This window comes from Hordeum vulgare, chromosome 2H (assembly GCF_904849725.1).
Source record: "Hordeum vulgare subsp. vulgare chromosome 2H, MorexV3_pseudomolecules_assembly, whole genome shotgun sequence".
NCBI lineage: Eukaryota > Viridiplantae > Streptophyta > Magnoliopsida > Poales > Poaceae > Hordeum > Hordeum vulgare.
In genome coordinates this window covers 17314088-17334539 of record NC_058519.1, presented here as the reverse complement: position 1 = coordinate 17334539, position 20452 = coordinate 17314088, and the positions used below count along the sequence as shown (strand labels likewise).

The following is a 20452-nucleotide window of genomic DNA, read 5'->3' as shown; positions in this document are numbered from 1 at the left end:
GGATTGGTGCGCTGGCAGGGTGCGACGCGCCACGTCTGTGCGCCTGGCGGGCCACGTGTCGGTGTTGGTGACCGGCGCCGGAGAGAGATCCGCTCGCCCGTCTTCCTCCCCTGCTCTGCTCCGTCTCCGTCTCCCTTCCCCTTGCTTGCCCCAGTCGAGAGTCTCCTCCGCTGGCGGGGCATCGGGTCCTTCCTACCCAAGCCGCTTGCGTGGTAAGGAAATACCCGGCCGGGGAAACTGACGGTTTCTTCCCACGCGCGTCCCCTCCTGATCCCCTTCTCCCCCCGTCGCGATGGCGGCGCCGCCTTCCACCTCCTCGCCGTCCGGGGAGGTCCCCGTGGAGAGATCGCCGACTGACCTGACCGGCGGCGACGGCCAGGCAGCGCCCTCGAGGTATGCTCCGTCTTCCCATCTGTCCGTCTCTTCTCCCCTCTTCGCTTCGTAGCTGTAGCAGGCACACAATTCGACCGTGGAAGCAAAAAATTCCGATCGGCACAACTGCCCAGGACTAGACAGACTTGACAAATTAAGCGTTGCGATTTCCTATTTGGCGTCAGGGTAGCTACGCTCATTGCCTGTGCTGCTTCGGTGCTCTTCTCCTCCAACACGGTTACTGCTGATGCAGTGTCTATAACAGGGTCACACTTACTGTTTTGTGCACAATTCTTCGGATGCTTACACAAGACAACTACTGTTTTGTGCACAATTCTGTGTCCAGGGCCGAATTGCTTAGCATGGTGAAGAAGCATTCACATCTGATCGGGTGGACTGTCGTCGAGGCCGAAGACGATCCATCGGACGTCGAGATGGACGACAAATTCTGGCATGAGATGCTTGACCTTTTCTTCGTGCGTGGTAGGGTCTCAAGGAGCAGGGAGGAGGACGACCTCGTCTTCTTTGTCAATAGCTCGGTACCTTCTAGTCCTGCTGATTTCCCCCTTATGTTAGCCTGATATGTACGATATTGCCCTGTGGAATGTGGATCTCACCGTTTGTTTGTTGCTGCTGGCTGTAGATGCAGAAAATGGAAGATCTGCCTCCCTTTTTCGTGCGCAGATGGGCTCCTACGGTACATGAAGCTACACTAAATCCACTTCACTTCAGATTTTTTGGTTAATTCTCGAGGCTTCCTTGCTAGTGTAGATTCAAGAAAGTTTTATAAAATATATACATTATTTCTTCATTTTTGTTGTATTTGTATGTTCTCTACTGTTGAGTTAATTAATTCAGTTGCAACAATAACAAGTATGCTCTGTATTCAGTCAAGCTCACAGTTTCTGTAACTATTGTTAAAACTTAAAATAAACTGCTTTTTAAGGGAAAAAGTTCCCATTGTTTTATTTCATTAACCCTATATATAAAAAGTTATATTCTAATTTGTTGTTCTTAACTGCTGAATGAGCCTTTTTCGGGTACAAGCTACACAATTTTCATATGTACTCCCTCTGTACCACAGTACTCGTCGCTGGGGGAACTTGCATTGGTTTTCCCCAACGACAAGTATTTAGGTACAGAGGGAGTATAACAGTAATGAACATACAGTACAACAACAACAACATATCCTTTAGTCCTAAACAAGCTGGGGTAGGCTAAAGGTGAAACCCATAAGATCTCGCGACCAACTCATGGTTCTGGCACATGGATAGCAAGCTTCCACGCACCTCTGTTCATGGCTAGTTTTTTGGTGATACTCCAGTCCTTCAAATCTCTCTTTACGGACTCCTCCCATGTCAAGTTCGGTCTAACCCGGCCTCTTTTGACATTATCAGCACGCTTTAGCCGTACGCTTTGCACTGGAGCTTGACGACAATGTTAGATCCCTTACCATTTGTAACTTTGTATGCATGAACAGATGAACACTCGATTCAGTAATTTTCATGTTTGTGAGGTGTAATTTTTAAGACTAGTGACAATGGGGAAATCCTTATCAGTGTTCTTTTATGTCTTATATCTGGTTAACATAGTGTTAGTTGGAGAACCCATGATAAGAACAATTACTCTTTGTTGAATTACTGGGCTAAATATGCTCCTTTTTGCAATTGCCAGCTTGAAAAGCTCATCAATGCTAATTCAACTGAGGTTGATTGGGAACGTTCGTTCTATTTGAATTTAGTCGCTCACACGTCATATACCGTCACAGTGGCATTGTGCAGGTATGTTTCTGTGGCACTTCTGCTAAGATCTTACAAGCTTTTTATGCTCTGAACAATTAGCTATAAGTATGCATAAGAACAACTAAAAACCCTTTTTGGTGATCTATTGAGGTGTCATGGCTGGTGTGCGAGACACTGGAGTTGAGACATATATTCATGAGGCGCCACCGTATAGAAGAGGCTTAATAACAGTGGCGCAGAGTGCATGTGTGTTCAGCATGGATGTTGCCGTGTGTTGAGCTGTAGGCTATATATAAGCAAGTCTGTACCCAGAGAATGGTTAAGCTGAACAAACAGAGAGAAATCTACCAATTATCCTTTTACTCTCTATTATTCCTCTTCTTCTCCAAGCCTTCGTGCTTGCTATCTTCATCGCGTCTTGGAGGATCGCCAATGGCAACGGGATGCTAAATAAAGTAAATCCTTATATTAATACAACACTTTTGGTCTGTTGCTATAGTCAGTTAAAGAACTACCCAGATTTTTGGTTCATAGTTTCTCACCCTTTATCAAAATCTGAGACGGTTGACAAATAATGATTGTCATGTCATCTAATTCCGTATTGAAACAGCACTCTCTGTTTCAACTACATGTTGAGAAACGGGTCTGGGTTGGTGCTACAGTCACACTTTTTTCATTAGCTGACTGAACAATTTGCGACCACAAATTTATCTTTCAGCATGAGTTTGCGCTGGAATGTTAAGGGACTCACAAATCTTAGAGTGCCAGTAGTATCAATTGTCATGCACAACAAAACTTTTATTTCATAACTCCCCTCAATAATATTTAATGGCTTGTTATGTGCTTCTTATAATCTACTTCCACAGTATCAGCAATCTTCGCAATCGTGCAGACAAAAGCAAGCGGTTGCCTCCAATTTATAAGGTTTCGAAAACTGTATATGCATCCCCTAGCCGTGTTAATTTCCGCCTTGATCAAAGAAAGGTGATTTTTCATCTCGTATCATATTTTCAGAGAAACAGCCTTTCAATATAAATAATCTGTTGTAACTCATATCTCTTTAATAGGCTGTAGAAACAGTACCTGCATATCCCAACATTTATTTCTCAGTTGATGACTTCGATGATCCTTTTGATGCTGTGGTGAGTTCTGATTTACTTTTCCCAAAAATTACATAACATCGTGTTCTGGCAATACTTTGCAAATGTTGTAGATGCCTGTGGTTTTATCACTGATATTCCGTGGTTTTCCTAGATGGCTTTGACAATATACTTTCTAAGTTGACCATAAAGAGTAAAGTGATCTTATAAATTTGTGCAGGTTTTGTCAGACCCAGAACACTGCTATTGTGTGATTCTCAATGCGCATGATGGGGCAGCATTTCCTGAAGAACCTGAATCAAGCAACGTCAGTTCAAATATTAAATCTGGGTTCAACTCTGGGAGCAATGGAGAGAGCCCACCAAAGGTTCACTCTCTTCCTAAATGAAGGTTTCTTTGTAACTTTTTTTAGATTCATTATGTAAGATAATATTGGTAGAGAAGATGTCCAGACACCCCCCTGAACTATGGCAGTCTGTATTGTTCAGGGGGTCTACCAGACATCTTCTCTATAGTTCAACTATTTTACAAAATCCATCCCTGAACTGTAGAACTGTTGTCTGTGCTCTGTCGTGTGAAGCAGCTTTCCCAGCCATCCCTTCTCTCTTCTTTCTATTTTGTGCTAACCTGCAGCTTCAGTGGGATCCCACCCACAGTAAGGCCAACGGCTGCTTATAAGTTACTATACTGCAAATATCTATCTGTCTGCTCCCTATAGGAAGAAATCCATATTACTCTGTGATGTAACTCTCCAAAATTCATTTTACACTTCTCAAAAGTAGTCCTGGATTTCACGCTGATTTGGTTACGTGGAGCTAACTATGATTTCTATTGCAGAGAACTCTCTTCTCAGGCTACGTCAGCTATCAAAATGTCCGGGAAGCTTATGATGGTTAGTCTTTCATTCATTTACTCTATTTACAGGGAAACTATTGCGCTTGTGGTCGTAATATCAAGTATTGTTTTCTGCAAGTATTCTGACTGCTTGACACTATGCTCAGCCTAAATTTTAGATGTCCTGTTTAAGATTCTGATAGATTTATTGTTTCCTAACGTATACTTCTTCTAATGTTATCAGCTGGCAGATCCAAATTCGGGAGCTTTCTCTCACTTGGGCAGGACAATACTAAACTCGATAAACTTTTCATGAGGGGCCCTGAAGGACGTGGGGAAGTTGAAGTTGCTGTTTCTGGGATCGCAGGTTTTCTGTGATCTGTCTATTCTTTGCAAACCGTACTACTTATTGGTGCAATCTACTAGTTTACAATGTGCTTCATTGTGACCAATAACAAACGTTGTACACAACCCTCAAATATGCCCATGCACTTTCTGTTTTGCTGTAGCTCTGCTGTAAGTTGTCGACTTGCCAAACTGAGATGGATGTTTTTTTATTAATCAGATCAGAGCCGTGAGAGACCGAAGAAAGACTCGGGAGATAACTTCCGGGTTCTTGTTCGTAAGGCGGCTTCTGCTGCATCAAAGCTAGCAGAGCATGCCTTCGAGGCTGCATCTGCCAACAAACGGTTGGATGATAAGCTTCTTCCGCTCAAGTGTTGTCTGATGTCAGTATCTCTTCCTTGGGACTTCATTGCCCATGACTTATTGCACAAGGTAAGGTCTGCACTGTCGCTCCTGGATAATGTCTGAACTACGTACATGTTTAAAATTGCCCCCCCCCCCCCAAAAAAAAAAAAAATCTCTCTTATTTTGGTCATATCACAGTCATGCATTTTATATTATGCCATAACTGAGTGAGATTATTGCTTATGTACTTGTATATATTACTTTCTCCATTGCTAAATACAGGTCTTTTTAGAGATTCCACTACGGACTACATACGGAATAAACTTTAGAGTGTGGATTCACTCATTTTATTCTGTATGTAGTCCATAGTGGAATATCTAAAAAGACTTATATTTAGCTACGGACTACTTACGGAATAAACTTTAGAGTGTGGATTCACTCATTTTATTCCGTATGTAGTCCGTAGTGGAATATCTAAAAAGACTTATATTTAGGAACGGAGGGAGTATATCTTACTTTTATCACAGAATCTGGTCATATTTTCGATGTGATTAAGATTGTGAAGATAAATATTGGTCTAATACATGTGTAAAAAGAATGTGCTATCAGTGTATACTATGAGCTTAGTTGGTGTTTTTGTGGACATAATTCCTCGCAGATGATTATTTACGGCCTTCAAACATATATTTTATTGGCGACTGATTGAAATACAGCTAGATTAGGTTCTCCTTGTATTCGGTGTAATTGTTCAGGTCTATTTTGTTTCTTAGTTGGTGTTCAGGTCTAACTAGTTCAGCTCCGACGGCAGTATTGACATATATTCTGCCAATGTACCAGGAAACGCCACCTCTGGACTTCTGAGGCTGCAGTTCCACCGTGACCGTGAAGGGTTGTTCATGGAATTCCTACGCATGCAACCAGGAAACCTGCGCTGTTGTAGAGATTGCGCAGAAGTTTGTGGTTGGATGTGTTGCGGACTTCAGTAAATGGGGTGCGAGGAAGACGAGGGATGGAGCTACCCAGGAAATTTGGGGTATACGACGTGCGTTGTGTACTTTGTTAGATCAAAACTTGGTAGTGTTTGAGCCCGTCTCTGTGCTGCAGACTACTCCGTAGATGACTAGGGCATGTAAATATCCAGTGCTCCTCTTTCTGTGGGAAAATTTCGTCGTCGTCATGTCTTGCGCCGTCGAGCGAGCAAACCTGCTGCACGTACGGTCTCTGTGGCCTGTAGGGTGGAGAAGACGTGCCCGGCAGTTGCTCGGACCTGTGGTGACTGGAACAGGGAAGCTGGCCCTTTGCTCCCTTTTAGCTCACACTGTCTTTATGCTAAATTTTATTTTTCAGTGAAAACCGGACAGAGTTTTGCTTCTCTCTTTTTTTATGATGGTGGGAACCAATACAGTACACAGTACAAGTTTTACAAAGTAACTAAAAAAACAAGTTGTACTCCCTCTGGCTTTATATCAGATCAAATTTTGCTAGTTTTGACCAAATGTATATTGAAAAATATCAGCGTCTATAATTCCAAATATATATTCCACGAAACTACATTTTGCTAAGTTTTACAAACCCACTGTTTTACTAAGCAACTCCCTAAACACGATGCATTGGACATGGATCAACACGACCCTCTTCCATTGCAAGTTGTCTGACAGGTGAGACAAAACTTGCACTAGTAATACATACTTTCTCCTTCACTGTTACAAGATTTTTTTATTTGGATATATATATATATATAGCAAAAGGGCTTGCAACGGAAAAAAAATACCACATAATCTTAATTTATAAAAAGTGATCTATAATTTAAGTATTTGTAGCTACGACCCAAACAAAGATGATGTTAGCCTATAAAAACACATTTCAAAATTCCACAGGTCTTTTATTTAAATACGGCTTGCATGTAGATTTAATATGTACAAAGAAACGGTCAAGTGAGCTTCAATTTCATCTCTAATCCTGATTTTGCTGAGATGTTCATCAACAATCCGAATCGGTACCGGTATGAAAAAAGGACGGGCAATGCATTATTGATTAAGATTGCATCCTAGATAGTATTTTTAAAATGGTTAACACGAAAAGTAACATCATATTTAAATTCTACATATTTTTTAATCAAAATCCATATATAACATGTTAAATTTAAAGTTACGGTTTAGAAGATATGAGTATTTGAAAAAGACATTTGATATGTACCGCGGGTTTAATGTTAGAAACATCAGGAGAGTTTCTATAAAATAGCATGACGGGTTAAGAAATACATATTTTTTTATTAATAGGTATAGATTATTCGTTCTCTGTCTGCATGTAAGTAATATTGAAGTACCAGGCAATATTCGCTTCCCCGTCTCATTTCCTAGGAAAGGCCCTGTTTGAAACCACACAGATTATATAATCTGGTTTTATAATCTATTATGTTTCCAAACAGGACAGTTTATGTTGTAGATTTTAAAATTAGATGACCAAATTATTAAAAACTCATAATCTACTCTATCCCAGCTAAAACCAGATTATGGATTACTAATGACCTATTACCCTTGTAAACTTAAAGATAATTACCTACTGCCACCGCCACCGTCTTATTTTTATACAGGACAGACATGTCATTGTACCATGTAAAACCTGAATTACAGTTTATATAATCTGACCTTCAAACATACCCACCTGGATTATTTTTACAAACCAAATTATATAATCTATCTTCATAATCCAGATTATTATAATCTATTGTGGTTCCAAACAGGGCCAAAGTCGGCACGTATTCTACCGGCAATTCCTTTGCCCTTCTTCATTCTGACGGCCTTGTTGTCGTCAGTGTGAGGGAGGGGTGAATCTCCAGCTAGATTGGTGTAATGTTAGTCTTAGAGCATCTTCAACAAGCGCCGAACGCGCCGCGCGTAAAAAACTTGTTTGCCGCGCGTCCATCGCATGGATTGGCGCGGCGCGCAGCGCTGGCTCCAGCAGCTGCGCTAAAATACAGCGCGCGCGCCGCTCCAGCAGCGCGCAAAAATGCAACGCGCCGCACAACATTTTACAACTAGATAGATTGCAAAATCGGCAAAATAAATAGATTGCATAAAATAAAAAACGATACAAAGTTATTTTACATCGGTGCAACTAGATAGATAGTTCGAAAACATAGATAAAAGTACGGTGCAAGTAGATAGATAGTTCGAAAACATAGAAACTACTCCCAATCGCTCCAATCATCACCATCATCATCGTCGTTGGTGTCGTCAGAGGTTGAGAGCCATATGTCCAACCAACGATCATCGTTTTCAGTGAAGAACGACCTCCCGCCTGCTGCAACGATATCGGCCTGCGCACTCGCCAATGCCTTCCGCCGACGCCTGTCCAACCGCTCCTCGCGGCGCCTTCGCGTGTCCTCCTCGCGGCGCCTTGCCCGATAGTCTTGCTCGTAGGCGACGTCCTCCGGGTGGCGCCGGCGCCACTCCGCCATGACCCGCTCGTCCTCCTGGGCGACGAGGAGGCGGCGCTGCCGCGCAGTGTGCTCCGCACGGTCTTGTGCCGAGTTAAGACGAGGCGGCGGGGCGACGTCTAGCGCCTGCTGGAGCGTGTAGACGTCCTGAAAGTTCATCTGCCGGCGCGGCCTGCCTAGGCGCCACGCCGCCGCGTCGAACGCGCGGGCGGCCTCATGCGCCGTCTCGTAGGTTCCGAGGCTGAGCCGGAGATCGCCGGAGCGTATCTCGGAGTAGTACCCGCCGTTGGGACGCAGGCGGACGCCGCGGTAGCCCGACGCTCCTCCGCGGCGCGACGGCATGGTGGCGCGTCGGTGGCGGGGCGCGGGAGCGGTGGAGGCGCGGGAGGTAGAGGAAGAGGAAGAGGAGCGGTGGAGGCGCGCGTGGCGAGCGCCGCATTTTATAAGCGCGCCGGAAGCGGCGCGGCAAAAATGGCGCGCGAGCTGCCGCCTTTTCGCGCGCGACTTTCCCGCCACCGCTGGAGCGCGTCAAAACGTCCCGCGCGCACTAAAAGCTGGGTTTACCACGCGCGCGTCTTTTGACGCGGCCGTTAAAGATGCTCTTAGTTAGCTAATTTTTTAGGTTTCGCGGTAGTCTTTGCCCGCCGCGTGGCTTTGTTTTGGCGGGCGTCAATGGCTGCAACAACGACCACAAGGAAGAGCTTTTGTGCCATTGGATCTGCCATCGTGGGAGTGCTCCGGCATCGTCACGGAGCCGAGGAACATGTACCTGTGCCAGTTCTTTCTCTTCCATCACCGGCGAGGAAGATGGCTAATCATCCAGGTCTTTCTTTTCCATGAGGAAGATGGAGAATTTAATGACACCATTATAATAGTAGATGTTCAATCACAGGCTAATCTATTAAAACTTTTATACTTTCCTTGCAGTGGACAGACAATTCTAGAAGGACAAAAGGAAAATAATGTAGGCCGGTACGGGGTTTTCCTTTCGAGACTGCAACCCTAGCCGCCGCTAGAGACAATCCTTCAGCGTCGTCCTCCGACGGCTCCCCTCCGCCAGCGACCTCGGTCATCGGGGGTGAGGGGAGTCGCCGGATCCACGCGTGTGGATCGATTTTAATACCGCAGTCTAAATTTTTTAGGTTGTTCATCGTCTTTGTTTCGGCGGCGATGATGATCTAAATTTTTTAGGTTGTTCATCGTCTTTGTTTCGGCGGCGATGATGACGACGCTGAATAAAGATTATTCGAATCCTTTCGTGACGAGGTTACAGGTCCTATGGTTGGGGATGGATTTAAAAACCAGTTTGTTCAAGCGAAGATGGCGTGGAGGCGACATCCTCGTGGTGGACCTGTGTCCTCGGAAACATTTTCTCCAGCGTCGGCGTGGAGCTTGGAAGGTAGTCCAGGAGCGGATACAGATTGTGGTTTGCATTTACGACATTTGTAAGATAGAACTTGCGATGGGTTCGTGGTTCGTTGATGGCAGGTATGGTTTCCTCCTTCGACGTTTTAGTCGTGGTGAGGTGCCAGATCTGAAGTTCGATGGGGGCATCCGGGGTGATAGCCCGATCTGACTCGTTCAACAGTAAGGGCTTTACTTTTGATGAGTCATCTTGGAGGTCCGCAAAGCTACCTATCAGCGATGGAGCCGCGTCAAGTTCGGGGTGAGGAGGTGATTCGTCATTCATTTCTTCGGTGACTGTTGTGGTGGTGTCGGAGGCAGGTGATGGGTGTTGGTGTCAAGCTCAGAGATCTTCTGTTATCTTTTTAATTTTATCATGTCGGTCTTTATGTGACTTGTACTTTCATCTTTTCAAATGATAACACTCACATGTATGGCATATCTATACTTCGTCCACACGCATTGATCTCCGCCTCTTACGTTTTGCATGAATCTTAAAAGAATATGTTGGTTTTTCAGTGCCACATAGGCATAGCGTGTTGTGTGGGCGTTAGAGCGCTCGTCCACATGACCCGCAACGCGCGGTTGCCAGCTGCATAGTGTGCCGAACCAGTTCCTGCCCACACAATCACCACTCAGTCCTGTGCGTGTGGGTGAACTGCTCTTCACTCACATGACGCCCACACGATCGTATATGGCAACTACAGCTGCGCGTATGCGACAACTAGGTAATCACATAAGGCAGTTATGATTAACCATATATGTCAACTATGGTTGGACTACATGTGGCAACTAATTAATCACACATGATAACTATTGTTTAACCATACGTGGTAAGTAGTTAACCACACATGGCAACTATGGTTTGATTTCATGCGGTAACTATCGTTAATTAGCCATGACAACTATTGCTAACAAAAACAGATAAGTTGTCATGCTTTACAACTACACTTGCCATCCCTGGATATCTAAATTTGCCATCCTTCGGGTAACTGAATTTGATGCGTCTGGACACGTGACTAGATTTTGCTTCATGTCACACGCGTGAGGTGTGGATGAGTACAAGTTGTTCGGCATAGCACGAAGTAGCTGCGACCACATGGGTTAACAGTTGGAATGTTCGCCCACACATAACCGTATGGGTTGCCTCCTGCGTATGTCACACATGATATGTGAACGGATGTGTAATCTACCACGCATGCGATGAATTTTAAAACCATTGATCTTTATGAAAAGGATGAGACACGTGTTATCATTTTTCTTACTGTATCTGAGAATCCGGATCCTCTAAAAACCGTGTAAAATTTCTTCGAGTGCGCGCTGCCCCCGTGCGACCCCTGAGAAGTGGGAAAGGAAACCGGAATCGCGCAGGTCCACGGCTCCACCGAATATACTCAAGCCCACTTTCTCCCCGCAGCCGCCCGCGTGACGGTGCGACCCCCAAACGCAGCCCAGCTCAGCGCCGAGCGGACGGTGATCCCACGCGTCCGGGCACCTCCATGGCCGCGTGGCGCCTCCGCGGCGCCGGCACGGCCCTGGCCGCCACCTCCGCGCTCGCCGCGGCGGCTGCCGCCTGGCCGTCGCCGGCGTCCGCCTCCGACCCGTCCCCCGCGGCCCTCGACTCCGCGCGTCAGCTCGTTTCGCGGGCCGGCTCCGGCTCGGGCCCGGGCGTTGGCCCTCCCCCGCGCGCAGCGCAGCGGGCGGCGCTGGCAGGGTCCACGGCCGCGGAGCCCCTCGACGTGCTGGTGGTCGGCGGCGGCGCCACCGGCTGCGGCGTCGCGCTCGACGCCGCCACGCGCGGCCTCCGCGTCGGCCTCGTCGAGCGCGAGGACTTCTCCTCCGGCACCTCCTCCCGATCCACCAAGCTCATCCACGGCGGTGCGTGCTCTTCCCCCCAACCCTAGCCCCCCCTCCGGAGATTCATCCCCCTTTTTGCGCGTAGATCCTCGTGGTTTGCGGTTTTAATTCAGCCCTCCTGCATTCCGTCCGTACTACTCTCATACTATTTTTTTAGAGAAAAATACAGAGTATTAACTGGAATCTTCTCGAGAAGCCCTTGGCCGACTAGATTCGGTGGTCCAGGCTAGTCGTCACTCACCCCCGAATTAAGCCAGCCAGTGAGACGATTCAATGGAAACGAGAGTGTGGGTCAGGGCTCGACGATATTGCATACTGGCGGTGACCACTTTCTTACTTGTCCCCTTCCGTTTACTGGGATAACGATATGATACATTTCTTGTTACTTACTAAAACCGTAAGTTTGGTGGCCGCTCCGGTACATGTTTTAAAATATGTACACATCACAGGGTTAATTTTCCAGCTATCGATTTTGTTTGGCTCTAGTTACATGCAAGTATATCTGATACCAGTATAAATCAGAATTTGGTAGCACGGTTTGTTGGATAAGTGCCTAGAGATCAAAGTGACAAGTATTCGCAAACCAAAACCACCTTACTGTAATGACACCTGATTTCTGATTGGTACTGGTATTCAAAAGTTTGGGCGTGTGAGCCACTGAAGAGCAATGGTCAGTACAGTGATCAAACTGATCACCCATTTCTATAAGGTTCAGAGCTTCGTCATAGATCAGTCATTCATAACTCAGGTGCTTTATGCACTGTGATTGTTTTCTAAAGGAAGAGAAAACGATACCTCTTCAACCAGGCCTTTTTTGAAGTCTGTTTTTTGTTGTTTAGTATGGCAAAGTTGCTTTCCTTCTATTTGTACATGTATCCATGTTTATGCAACATTGATAACCATCTTTTTTGTAATCTTTGAATGTGTCCATATTAAATTTGTGAGCATATATTGATTGGGTCCAAACTCCAAAAACTATATGATTATTTAGTGATTAGTACAGCCATGCATTTTTCCATTGTTCATCACTTTTGCACTTAATTCATGTGTACAGGTGTGCGTTACTTGGAGAAGGCGGTGTTCAATCTTGATTATGGGCAGCTGAAACTGGTTTTTCACGCTCTTAAGGAGCGCAAGCAAGTTATTGAGAATGCTCCCCATTTATGTCATGCTTTGCCATGCATGACTCCTTGCTTTAACTGGTTTGAGGTTGTATACTACTGGTTTGGTTTGAAGTTCTATGATATTGTTGCTGGAAAAAGGCTGCTACATTTATCACGGTATTATTCTGTAGAAGAATCAGTTGAACTTTTCCCAACCCTTGCAAGGAATGATGGTGACCGTAGCCTACGAGGAACTGTAGTTTACTATGATGGTCAAATGAACGACTCTCGTTTGAATGTGGGGTTGGCATGCACATCTGCAGTTGTTGGTGCAGCTGTTCTCAATTATGCTGAAGTGGTCTCCCTCATTAAGGATGAATCAGGAGAGAGGGTCATTGGTGCACGCATCCGTGACACGCTATCAGGTAGAATAAAGTATGTCTTTTCTCTTTGCACTATATCAAGGATATAATTACTTTAAAGCACGACTCGTGTTATCTTATTTTATGTTCCGGTGTGTCTTCTCATTAAACATGGATTTACTGGTGGACCTTTTCTAGTTTCAAGTGCATCTAAATATCTTAAGCATGTAGACCACGAGAATGTGAATAAATTTTAATTATCAAATGATGTACTCCTCCGTCCCATAATATAAGAGCGTTTTTTACACTGGTGTAGGGTAAATAACGCTCTTACACTATTTTTTACACTAGTGTAGTGTAAAAAACGCTCTTATATTATGGGACGGAGGGAGTAGTAGTTTCTAGTCTCAATGCTCAAATAGTGGTAGTTGCACCGATAGAACTTTCTTGTGTTCTACCATAATATTGTACTCCCTCCGTCCCAAAATAAGTGTCTCAACTTTGTACTAGCTCTAGTATAAAGTTGTACTAAGCTTGAGACAGTTATTTTGGGACGGAGGGAGTAGTTAACTTATGCTATACAAGTCAACATGTAATCTGTTAAGCCTGAATAAGGGCAACATCGTTCTGTGCTAATTGGATTATATTTCTGTAATGTGGCATCATCATCTGGTATTTTTGTGCTCATCTAGATAGCTATGCAGTCATCTTACGTAGTTACTTAACTTCTGGTTTTGTGTGTCAGGTAAGGAATTCGATGCATTTGCAAAGGTGGTTGTTAATGCATCAGGAGCATTCTGTGATTCTGTAAGGAAGATGGCTAACAGTGACATAGTACCCATGATCGCTCCGAGCAGTGGGGTGCACATTGTACTTCCTGATTATTATTCCCCTGAAGGGATGGGGTTAATTGTCCCCAAGACCAAAGATGGTAGAGTTGTATTCATGCTGCCATGGTTGGGAAGGACGGTTGCTGGGACAACTGATTCTAGTACAGCAATAACAATGCTTCCTGAACCACATGAAGATGAAATACAGTTCATATTGGATGCAATATGTGATTATCTTAATGTTCAGGTTTGTATACTAGCATATGTGTAACCTTTATTAAAAGTTATTTTTCCATCACGCCTGCTGGGTTCTATGCTTGAGTATGCGAGTGACATGCTCATGCTAGACCTTATACATGATATTCAATCTAGAGTCTGCTCCCTTTGTTAGAAACTTGGAATGCACTGGTGAACTCCGGAATGTTATATATTTCTTGAGGAAAAGTTAACTTGCCAATTCATGAGCTATGAGAAACTGCAGATGTCTAGGGTTCTGCGGTGCATTCAAAGTTCTATATCAATCTTCCAGCAACAAGTAACCTTTCATTTATGCAATGCCTACCCAATTTTTACTGAAATCATGCATTGCTAAACTCAGTAGATTCCAAAGTGTTTGTAATTAGGTTATTTTGCTCTGCACTACTTTGATCATTGATTCTATGCATTCACGATGTTCTTTTGTATTGTAATACTAGCCATGTGCCTACCATTAGTCCTTTTTGTATACTTGTTTTTGTTGTATTTTCATATTTTTCGTTGTGTGGAATTTCCGACCAAGTAAGGGAGAAGGGAAAATAATTTTATTGTCATATTAGGTGAGGCGTTCGGATGTTCTTTCTGCATGGAGTGGTATTCGCCCATTGGCCATGGATCCATCAGCAAAGAACACGGAAAGTATTTCTAGAGATCATGTTGTATTTGAAGACTACCCAGGGCTAATAACAATCACAGGTGGAAAATGGACAACATATAGAAGGTAAAGGATTCCACAGTAGCTAATTTTGCTCTGTGTACACATGATAAATTAAGCTGGTTTGGCTCACTCAAGCTTTTGCCTGTTTTACTATCGTTCATATCTTGATAGTTGTTTATCCCGTGCAATGCATATCATGATGATTATGTACGTAGTACATTTGTTTAATCATTATTGTGAGAAATTAATTGGACCGTCATTTATTGCATTAGTAGTTCATGTACTTTATCGGGACTCGGGACTTCATGCATTGGCTGTCTGCTAATATTAGGTTTCACTGCTGTATTCTAAATTTCTAATGAGCTTGTTTATTCAGCATGGCTGAAGATGCTGTAAATGCAGCAATAAGATCAGGGAAATTGAAGCCTGCAAATGGCTGTGTGACTGATCATTTGCATATAGTTGGTGGATATGGATGGGATCCTGCTTCTTTTACTGTGCTTGCTCAGAATTATAAGCGAATGAAGAAGACATATGGTGGCAAAGTTATTCCAGGCGCAATGGACAGTGCTGTATCGAAACATCTGTCACATGCATATGGAACTTTGGCTGAAAGAGTGGCTGCAATTGCCCAGGTTTGTGATTCCTCGACTATAGCAACTTACATACGCATGCTATGGTTTAGTAAGAAGGAAAGAGAAGTTTGATTTTGCCTTTTCTTATTCAAGCCTCAAAGATGAGCACCTACTGGGAAGTTTTTTTTTTACTTCATATTAGAATATACAGGAACATAAGTGCAATATAATAAAGCACAATATGGCCACCTGTTTGGTGTTTTCCTATGTTGACCTTTGCATCGCACAGATGCATGAGATATCTGCACACCATTACCACATTAAAAATTTACAAAGTCGAATATTCATTGGACGCATATATACTGAGGTCTCAACTTATGAACTGGCTAACGTCTTGTAGTTGGCATCAATCTGGTAGGATCTCGCACTGACATGAGGCCCAGTTCAGTAAGTAATTAATGCTCAAGGAAGAAGATGTGAAGGAGAAATTTCGTCTCAGTTTTTGGTTTTTAATAACCAGACATTTAAAGACCCGCTCCCACAACGCCCTAGCTACCATTTTATACACACAAACTTGATGCTCTCCAACTCGTTAGTTCCCTGAGCAGCCATGCAATTTTTTGCACGTAATGAATGAACTGTATCTTCCTCTGCATCTTCACCTTTTTCTTCCGTGGACAGCACAAGGATGGCAGTGTGATGTTAAAATAGTTTATTTGCTTATGCGTTCTTCCGAAAATGCACTTAGTCTTTCCCTTAAATAAATAGTGAGTGCATCATAGTTGACGATGCTTAAATTTGAAGGTTCAGGATTCTCTGAAATTTAATGATGGCAAATAAATTTCTGTTTTGACTCTAAATTTCTGAACTAGTTCAGTATTTCTGTTGAAATTGTACTGATAACCTATAATTGTTGAAGCTATTTGATTTGTTTGTATCAGTACATCTCTTACATTTCTAAAGCCACTTGCCCTCGTTTTATATGGAATTTTATTATTTGATTTGTACATATTACACTTGGCTCTCTTTCATATGAGCTGCACATGTGTACATTTCTTGTGCTGATCATTGAGTACCTGGGATTGCGTAGCTAGCCTGAATGGATGTCAACTATTCAGCACATATTGCGGTGTTCAACTATGCAATGTAACTTTGCTGAATCAGCTATAGTGCATTCATGCCCTCATACAGCCCAATAGCCCATCATACGACTGTATACATAATTCATCATAATGCAACTGTAACCCAGACTTGTTTTATTCTACTATAAATCTGTGGTTACCATACCAAATCCTCATTATTTGTTAATGGCTTAATTTTCCAGAATGAAGGCTTGGGAAAGCGACTTGCTCATGGATACCCATTCTTAGAAGCTGAAGTAGCATATTGTGCTCGCCATGAGTACTGCGAGTCTGCAGTTGACTTTGTTGCAAGGAGATGTCGGCTTGCCTTTCTTGACACAGATGCTGCAGGGAGGGCATTACCCCGGATCATTGAGATCTTAGCTTCGGAGCACAAGTGGGACAAGGCAAGGCGTAAACTTGAATTGCAGAAGGGTATAGAATTCTTGGAAACCTTCAAGTCATCGAAGAATGCACAGTTCAGAGATGGGAAACATAACGGTGAGTTTCTTTTCAACGCGGTCCCCTTTTATACATCCAACTGAGCTTGTAATTTCATTGTTTGTTCCCTTGTAGGGCAATGACTGAAAACATAACTGCTGTGAATAAGCGTGGGGTTGTACAATTGCGCAAACCAGTTATGCGATTGAACTTCAACAAAGCAACCTCCAGTACAGAAATTATTTTCCTGATTATCCTTTTTGTTTTCCCTGTCTACACTGTGGCTACGTATCAGATTTGTAGTTAAATAAGATCATCACCATGTCATAGTTGGATATACTCCCTCCGTCCGGAAATACTTGTCCTAGAAATGAATAAAATGGATGTATCTATAACTAAAATAAGTCTAGATACATGCATTTCTAGGACAAGTATTTCCGGACGGAGGGAGTATATGGGAAATTACTTGGGCTAAAATAAGGTGGATTCAGGTCTCTGGAGAACCGGTATGGAAACCATGTTTAATCATCTTATTTATTCGCCTTTTTGGAGTCGTTTTCAATTTAGTCCAGTTAACCAGATTGCGTAAAGTTAAAACCAGATTGCGTAAAGTTAAAACGTGCTGGATGACCCACTTTAATAATGGATGTCACAAGACGGTACATTGAATAATATTTATATGACCATTATCATGGAAAACCATTCTTATTTTTGGGCCTCTTTGAAACAATAGAACTTAAGAGGGAAAAAATGGTATTTGGATTACAGTTTTTTTTTTCTTCAAATGGGTTCATAAGATAGAAAATTTTCTTATGCAGCAGGAGGAATTCCATTATGCGGTCTATAACAACATCCGGCCTTATGCAATTTCTTTCATTAATCATGAAATGCCTAATCTTATGCTAAAAAAATTGTAATGAAATGCCTAATCTTGAAACTCCTTATTGACCATTGATATGCTGGCAATCTTCAAACTATTTTTATATGCTTTCATTGAACGAAAATGTTTGCAGTCTGAAAGTGTGTTTTTTTCCATCTGAATTTGATTTGTTTATACAAGATGTGATGTTGTTCGTTCCAAGATTTCTGACAATTTGCGGACATACTGGTTCTACTTTTGAGTAAAAAGGAAAATCATATCGTATCTAATGTGCCACGCTAAAATAAATACTCCCTGAAAAGAGTTTCCAAGCGGCCAAATTGGATCGGCCTGGGGCACGAAAACTACCAACACACTATTGTGGATCGACTGACCTTAGTTCAATCTGTGACACTTATTTTGAAGCTGTCATCCTTAGTTCAAATTGCGACACTTATTTTGAATCGAAGGAGTAATACTCCCTCCGTTCCTAAATATAAGTTTTTTTTAGAAATTTTATTAAAGGATTATATACGAAGCAAAATAAGTGAATCTAGACTCTAAAATATGTCTGTATACATCCGTATGTAGTCTTTTAATGAAATTTTTAAAAAGATTTATATTTAGGAACGAAAGAAGCAGTAAATAACAATACCTTCAGATTATCCACGCAAAATAGTAGACAGTCGTATGTGTACAAACAACAGGCTAAAGAAAACATGCACTCGGTCAGTCCCTGTTTTGTAGCCCGGCCTTCCACTTCCCGGCCACCTTCTCCAGCGCCCGCCGCGACGGCGCCTCCGGCGTACACGCCCGTGCCGTAGCTTCCTGAAGCTGCTTGGCTCGGCGGCGCACGGCTCTCCCCTTCTCCCCTTCCATGAGCTCCCTGACGGTGGCCGCAACCTCCTCCGCCGACACGAACCTGTCCTCTCGGCTCACCGCCGGCCGTAGCGCCACCCCTGTCAACTCCGTCAGGATGGCAGCGTTCATCTTCTGCTCGGCGTACAGCGGCCAGGTGATCATCGGGACGCCGGACGCCAGGCTCTCCAGCGTCGAGTTCCACCCGCAGTGCGACATGAACCCCGCCGTCGCCGGGTGCGCCAGCACGGTCACCTGCGGCGCCCACCCGGCCACGGCGAGCCCCCTGCCCTTCGTCCTCTCCAGGAAGCCCTCCGGAAGCCATGCCAGCGGGTCGTCGTTGCTCCGGTGGCCACCATCTGCCCCCAGGGCGTAGTTGTTCCCGTCATGGCTTGGCATGCGCACCACCCAGAGGAACCGGTGGCCGCTCGCCTCCAGGCCGGCGGCGAGCTCGGCCGTCTGCTCGACGGTCAGCGCGCCGCCGCTACCGAACGAGACGTACACCACCGACCCCGCCGGCTGCCGGTCGAGCCACCCCAAGCAGTCCAACTCATCGGCCTCCTCGCTGGAGCTGCTTGACCGGACGAACGGCCCCACGGGGTACACCGGCGGGAACGCGCCGTCCGCGGCGTCCCGATCGAACGCCTCCGCGACGGCGGGCTCCAGCTCCTCAAAGCTGTTGACCAGGAAGCCGTCGGCGCGGCCGTACCGCCGCGCCTCCTCGACGAGGTAGGCGTAGACAGGGTCGGCCCGGTCGCGGAACCCGTCGGGCAGCTCGGCGTGGCGCAGCGGCACGCAGCCCGGGAGCCGGAGCGTGTCCGGGAGGTCCCGGTGCTCGCCGGGGGCGGCTCCGTCGTGGAGCTCCGCGAGGTGCCGCATGACGGAGACCAGGGTGAAGCTGTTGGGGAAGAAGACGTACCCCGGGACGCCGAGGTCCGCGGCGAGCGGGAGCGCGGCGGTGCCGAAGAAATCGCACACGAGCGCGGCGGCGGGTCTGGCCAGAGACGCCGAGCCCATGAGCGCGCGGAGGTGCGGGAGCGAGCGGCGGAGGAGCTCGAACATGAGGGTGCCGAAGCCGACGTCCGGCGGGAGGTCGTCCAGCGCGACGGCGGGGAGCACAGCGGTCGAGACCGGCGCCGGCATGGAGGAGAGCACGGCGGCGTCGGCGGCCGCGTCGGAGAGGTTGGTGAGCGTGACGATCGTGGCGGTGAAGCCGTGGTCAACCGCGAGCCGCCGCGCGAGCTCGGCCAGGGGGATGAGGTGGCCCATCCCGGGGCTGGCCAGCAGGACGACGTGCGGCAGGGGGCGTGGCTCATCCGCCGTGCTCGCTGGCCTTGTCTGCACGATCGACGGCGACGGGGCACTTGCACCGGTGGTCGCCGCCGCCATGATAGTAGCTAGCTAGAGTATGACGCTACGCCGCCTGCGCAGCTAATTTTGGTGGCTTCTCAGGTCGGAGGAAAACGGAGGAACAACGGAGGCTTTTTGCGGTTGGTGCGTGAAAGTTGTTGATGCGAACAAAAGTTTCAAAATATTTAAAGTTCAAAGTGGAATCAGTCAGATTGAAGAAATAGAACTGTGGAGCTGGAGGGAATACTACGATGCTCGATCGAATAATTCGACGGCCAGACAAACAAGAATGTAAGAATTAACTAAAGAGTAGTTTATCCACCCAACTCAGACTACTCACAAAATAAAGAGTAACATAGAGTAGCAACATGCATATATTACTAGTTCAAGTTACTATATCCACAGCAAACAATAACATAGAAATACTAACATTAAGCTTTTCATTTATTAGCTTCTATACTCATTTTTATATGAATTATATTACTCATAATATGAGTAACTACCTAAGTTACTTAATTTATCTTTTTTTAATTAATTAGTTGTCACATTATATTTCTTACTTAGGTGGCATCTATGTTACTATCTATTTTGATCTCATTGTG

General features: G+C 45.0%; 3 protein-coding genes across 4 annotated transcripts; 2 read left to right on the top strand and 1 right to left on the bottom strand.

Annotated features, from left to right (window-relative positions):
* Positions 1-17: 17 nt before the first annotated feature.
* On the top strand, positions 18-6190 carry LOC123424497 (uncharacterized protein KIAA0930 homolog). The gene is made up of 11 exons (XM_045108116.1): positions 18-393; positions 719-911; positions 1016-1069; positions 2047-2153; positions 2981-3098; positions 3182-3256; positions 3435-3581; positions 4052-4106; positions 4293-4415; positions 4614-4825; positions 5576-6190. Exons 1-11 carry the CDS (start codon positions 293-295, stop codon positions 5597-5599), a joined length of 1209 nt encoding a protein of 402 aa, XP_044964051.1. The 5' UTR covers positions 18-292; the 3' UTR covers positions 5600-6190.
* A 4821-nt stretch (positions 6191-11011) lies between these two features.
* LOC123424496 (glycerol-3-phosphate dehydrogenase SDP6, mitochondrial) lies at positions 11012-17316 on the top strand. Of its 2 annotated transcripts, XR_006621693.1 has the most exons (8): positions 11012-11459; positions 12493-12966; positions 13649-13980; positions 14549-14709; positions 15023-15281; positions 16546-16843; positions 16919-17120; positions 17235-17316. XR_006621693.1 is itself a non-coding variant. In XM_045108115.1 (7 exons), the coding sequence occupies exons 1-7, from the start codon at positions 11081-11083 to the stop codon at positions 16924-16926; spliced, it is 1911 nt and encodes a 636-aa protein (XP_044964050.1). In that variant the 5' UTR covers positions 11066-11080; the 3' UTR covers positions 16927-17122. The 2 variants fall into 2 exon arrangements, 1 of the variants encoding a protein (XP_044964050.1); XM_045108115.1 differs by lacking the exon at positions 17235-17316 and having other exon boundaries at positions 11066-11459; positions 16919-17122.
* Positions 17317-18277: 961 nt separating this feature from the next.
* LOC123429247 (UDP-glycosyltransferase 72B1-like) lies at positions 18278-20029 on the bottom strand. Its single transcript, XM_045113302.1, has one exon. It carries the CDS (start codon positions 19887-19889, stop codon positions 18372-18374), a length of 1518 nt encoding a protein of 505 aa, XP_044969237.1. The 5' UTR covers positions 19890-20029; the 3' UTR covers positions 18278-18371.
* Between the last annotated feature and the right edge of the window lie 423 nt (positions 20030-20452).

Excerpts from the sequence above, each read along its gene's own strand:
- LOC123424497 (XM_045108116.1), top strand. The coding sequence starts at position 293 with ATGGCGGCGCCGCCTTCCACCTCCTCGCCGTCCGGGGAGGTCCCCGTG. Across the intron at positions 3,582-4,051 it reads ATGGAGAGAGCCCACCAAAG|AGAACTCTCTTCTCAGGCTA; the intron begins GTTCACTCTCTT and ends TTTCTATTGCAG. Across the intron at positions 4,107-4,292 it reads TGTCCGGGAAGCTTATGATG|CTGGCAGATCCAAATTCGGG; the intron begins GTTAGTCTTTCA and ends TAATGTTATCAG.
- LOC123424496 (XM_045108115.1), top strand. The coding sequence starts at position 11,081 with ATGGCCGCGTGGCGCCTCCGCGGCGCCGGCACGGCCCTGGCCGCCACC. Across the intron at positions 13,981-14,548 it reads GTGATTATCTTAATGTTCAG|GTGAGGCGTTCGGATGTTCT; the intron begins GTTTGTATACTA and ends TTGTCATATTAG. Across the intron at positions 15,282-16,545 it reads GAGTGGCTGCAATTGCCCAG|AATGAAGGCTTGGGAAAGCG; the intron begins GTTTGTGATTCC and ends TTAATTTTCCAG.
- LOC123429247 (XM_045113302.1), bottom strand. The coding sequence starts at position 19,889 with ATGGCGGCGGCGACCACCGGTGCAAGTGCCCCGTCGCCGTCGATCGTG.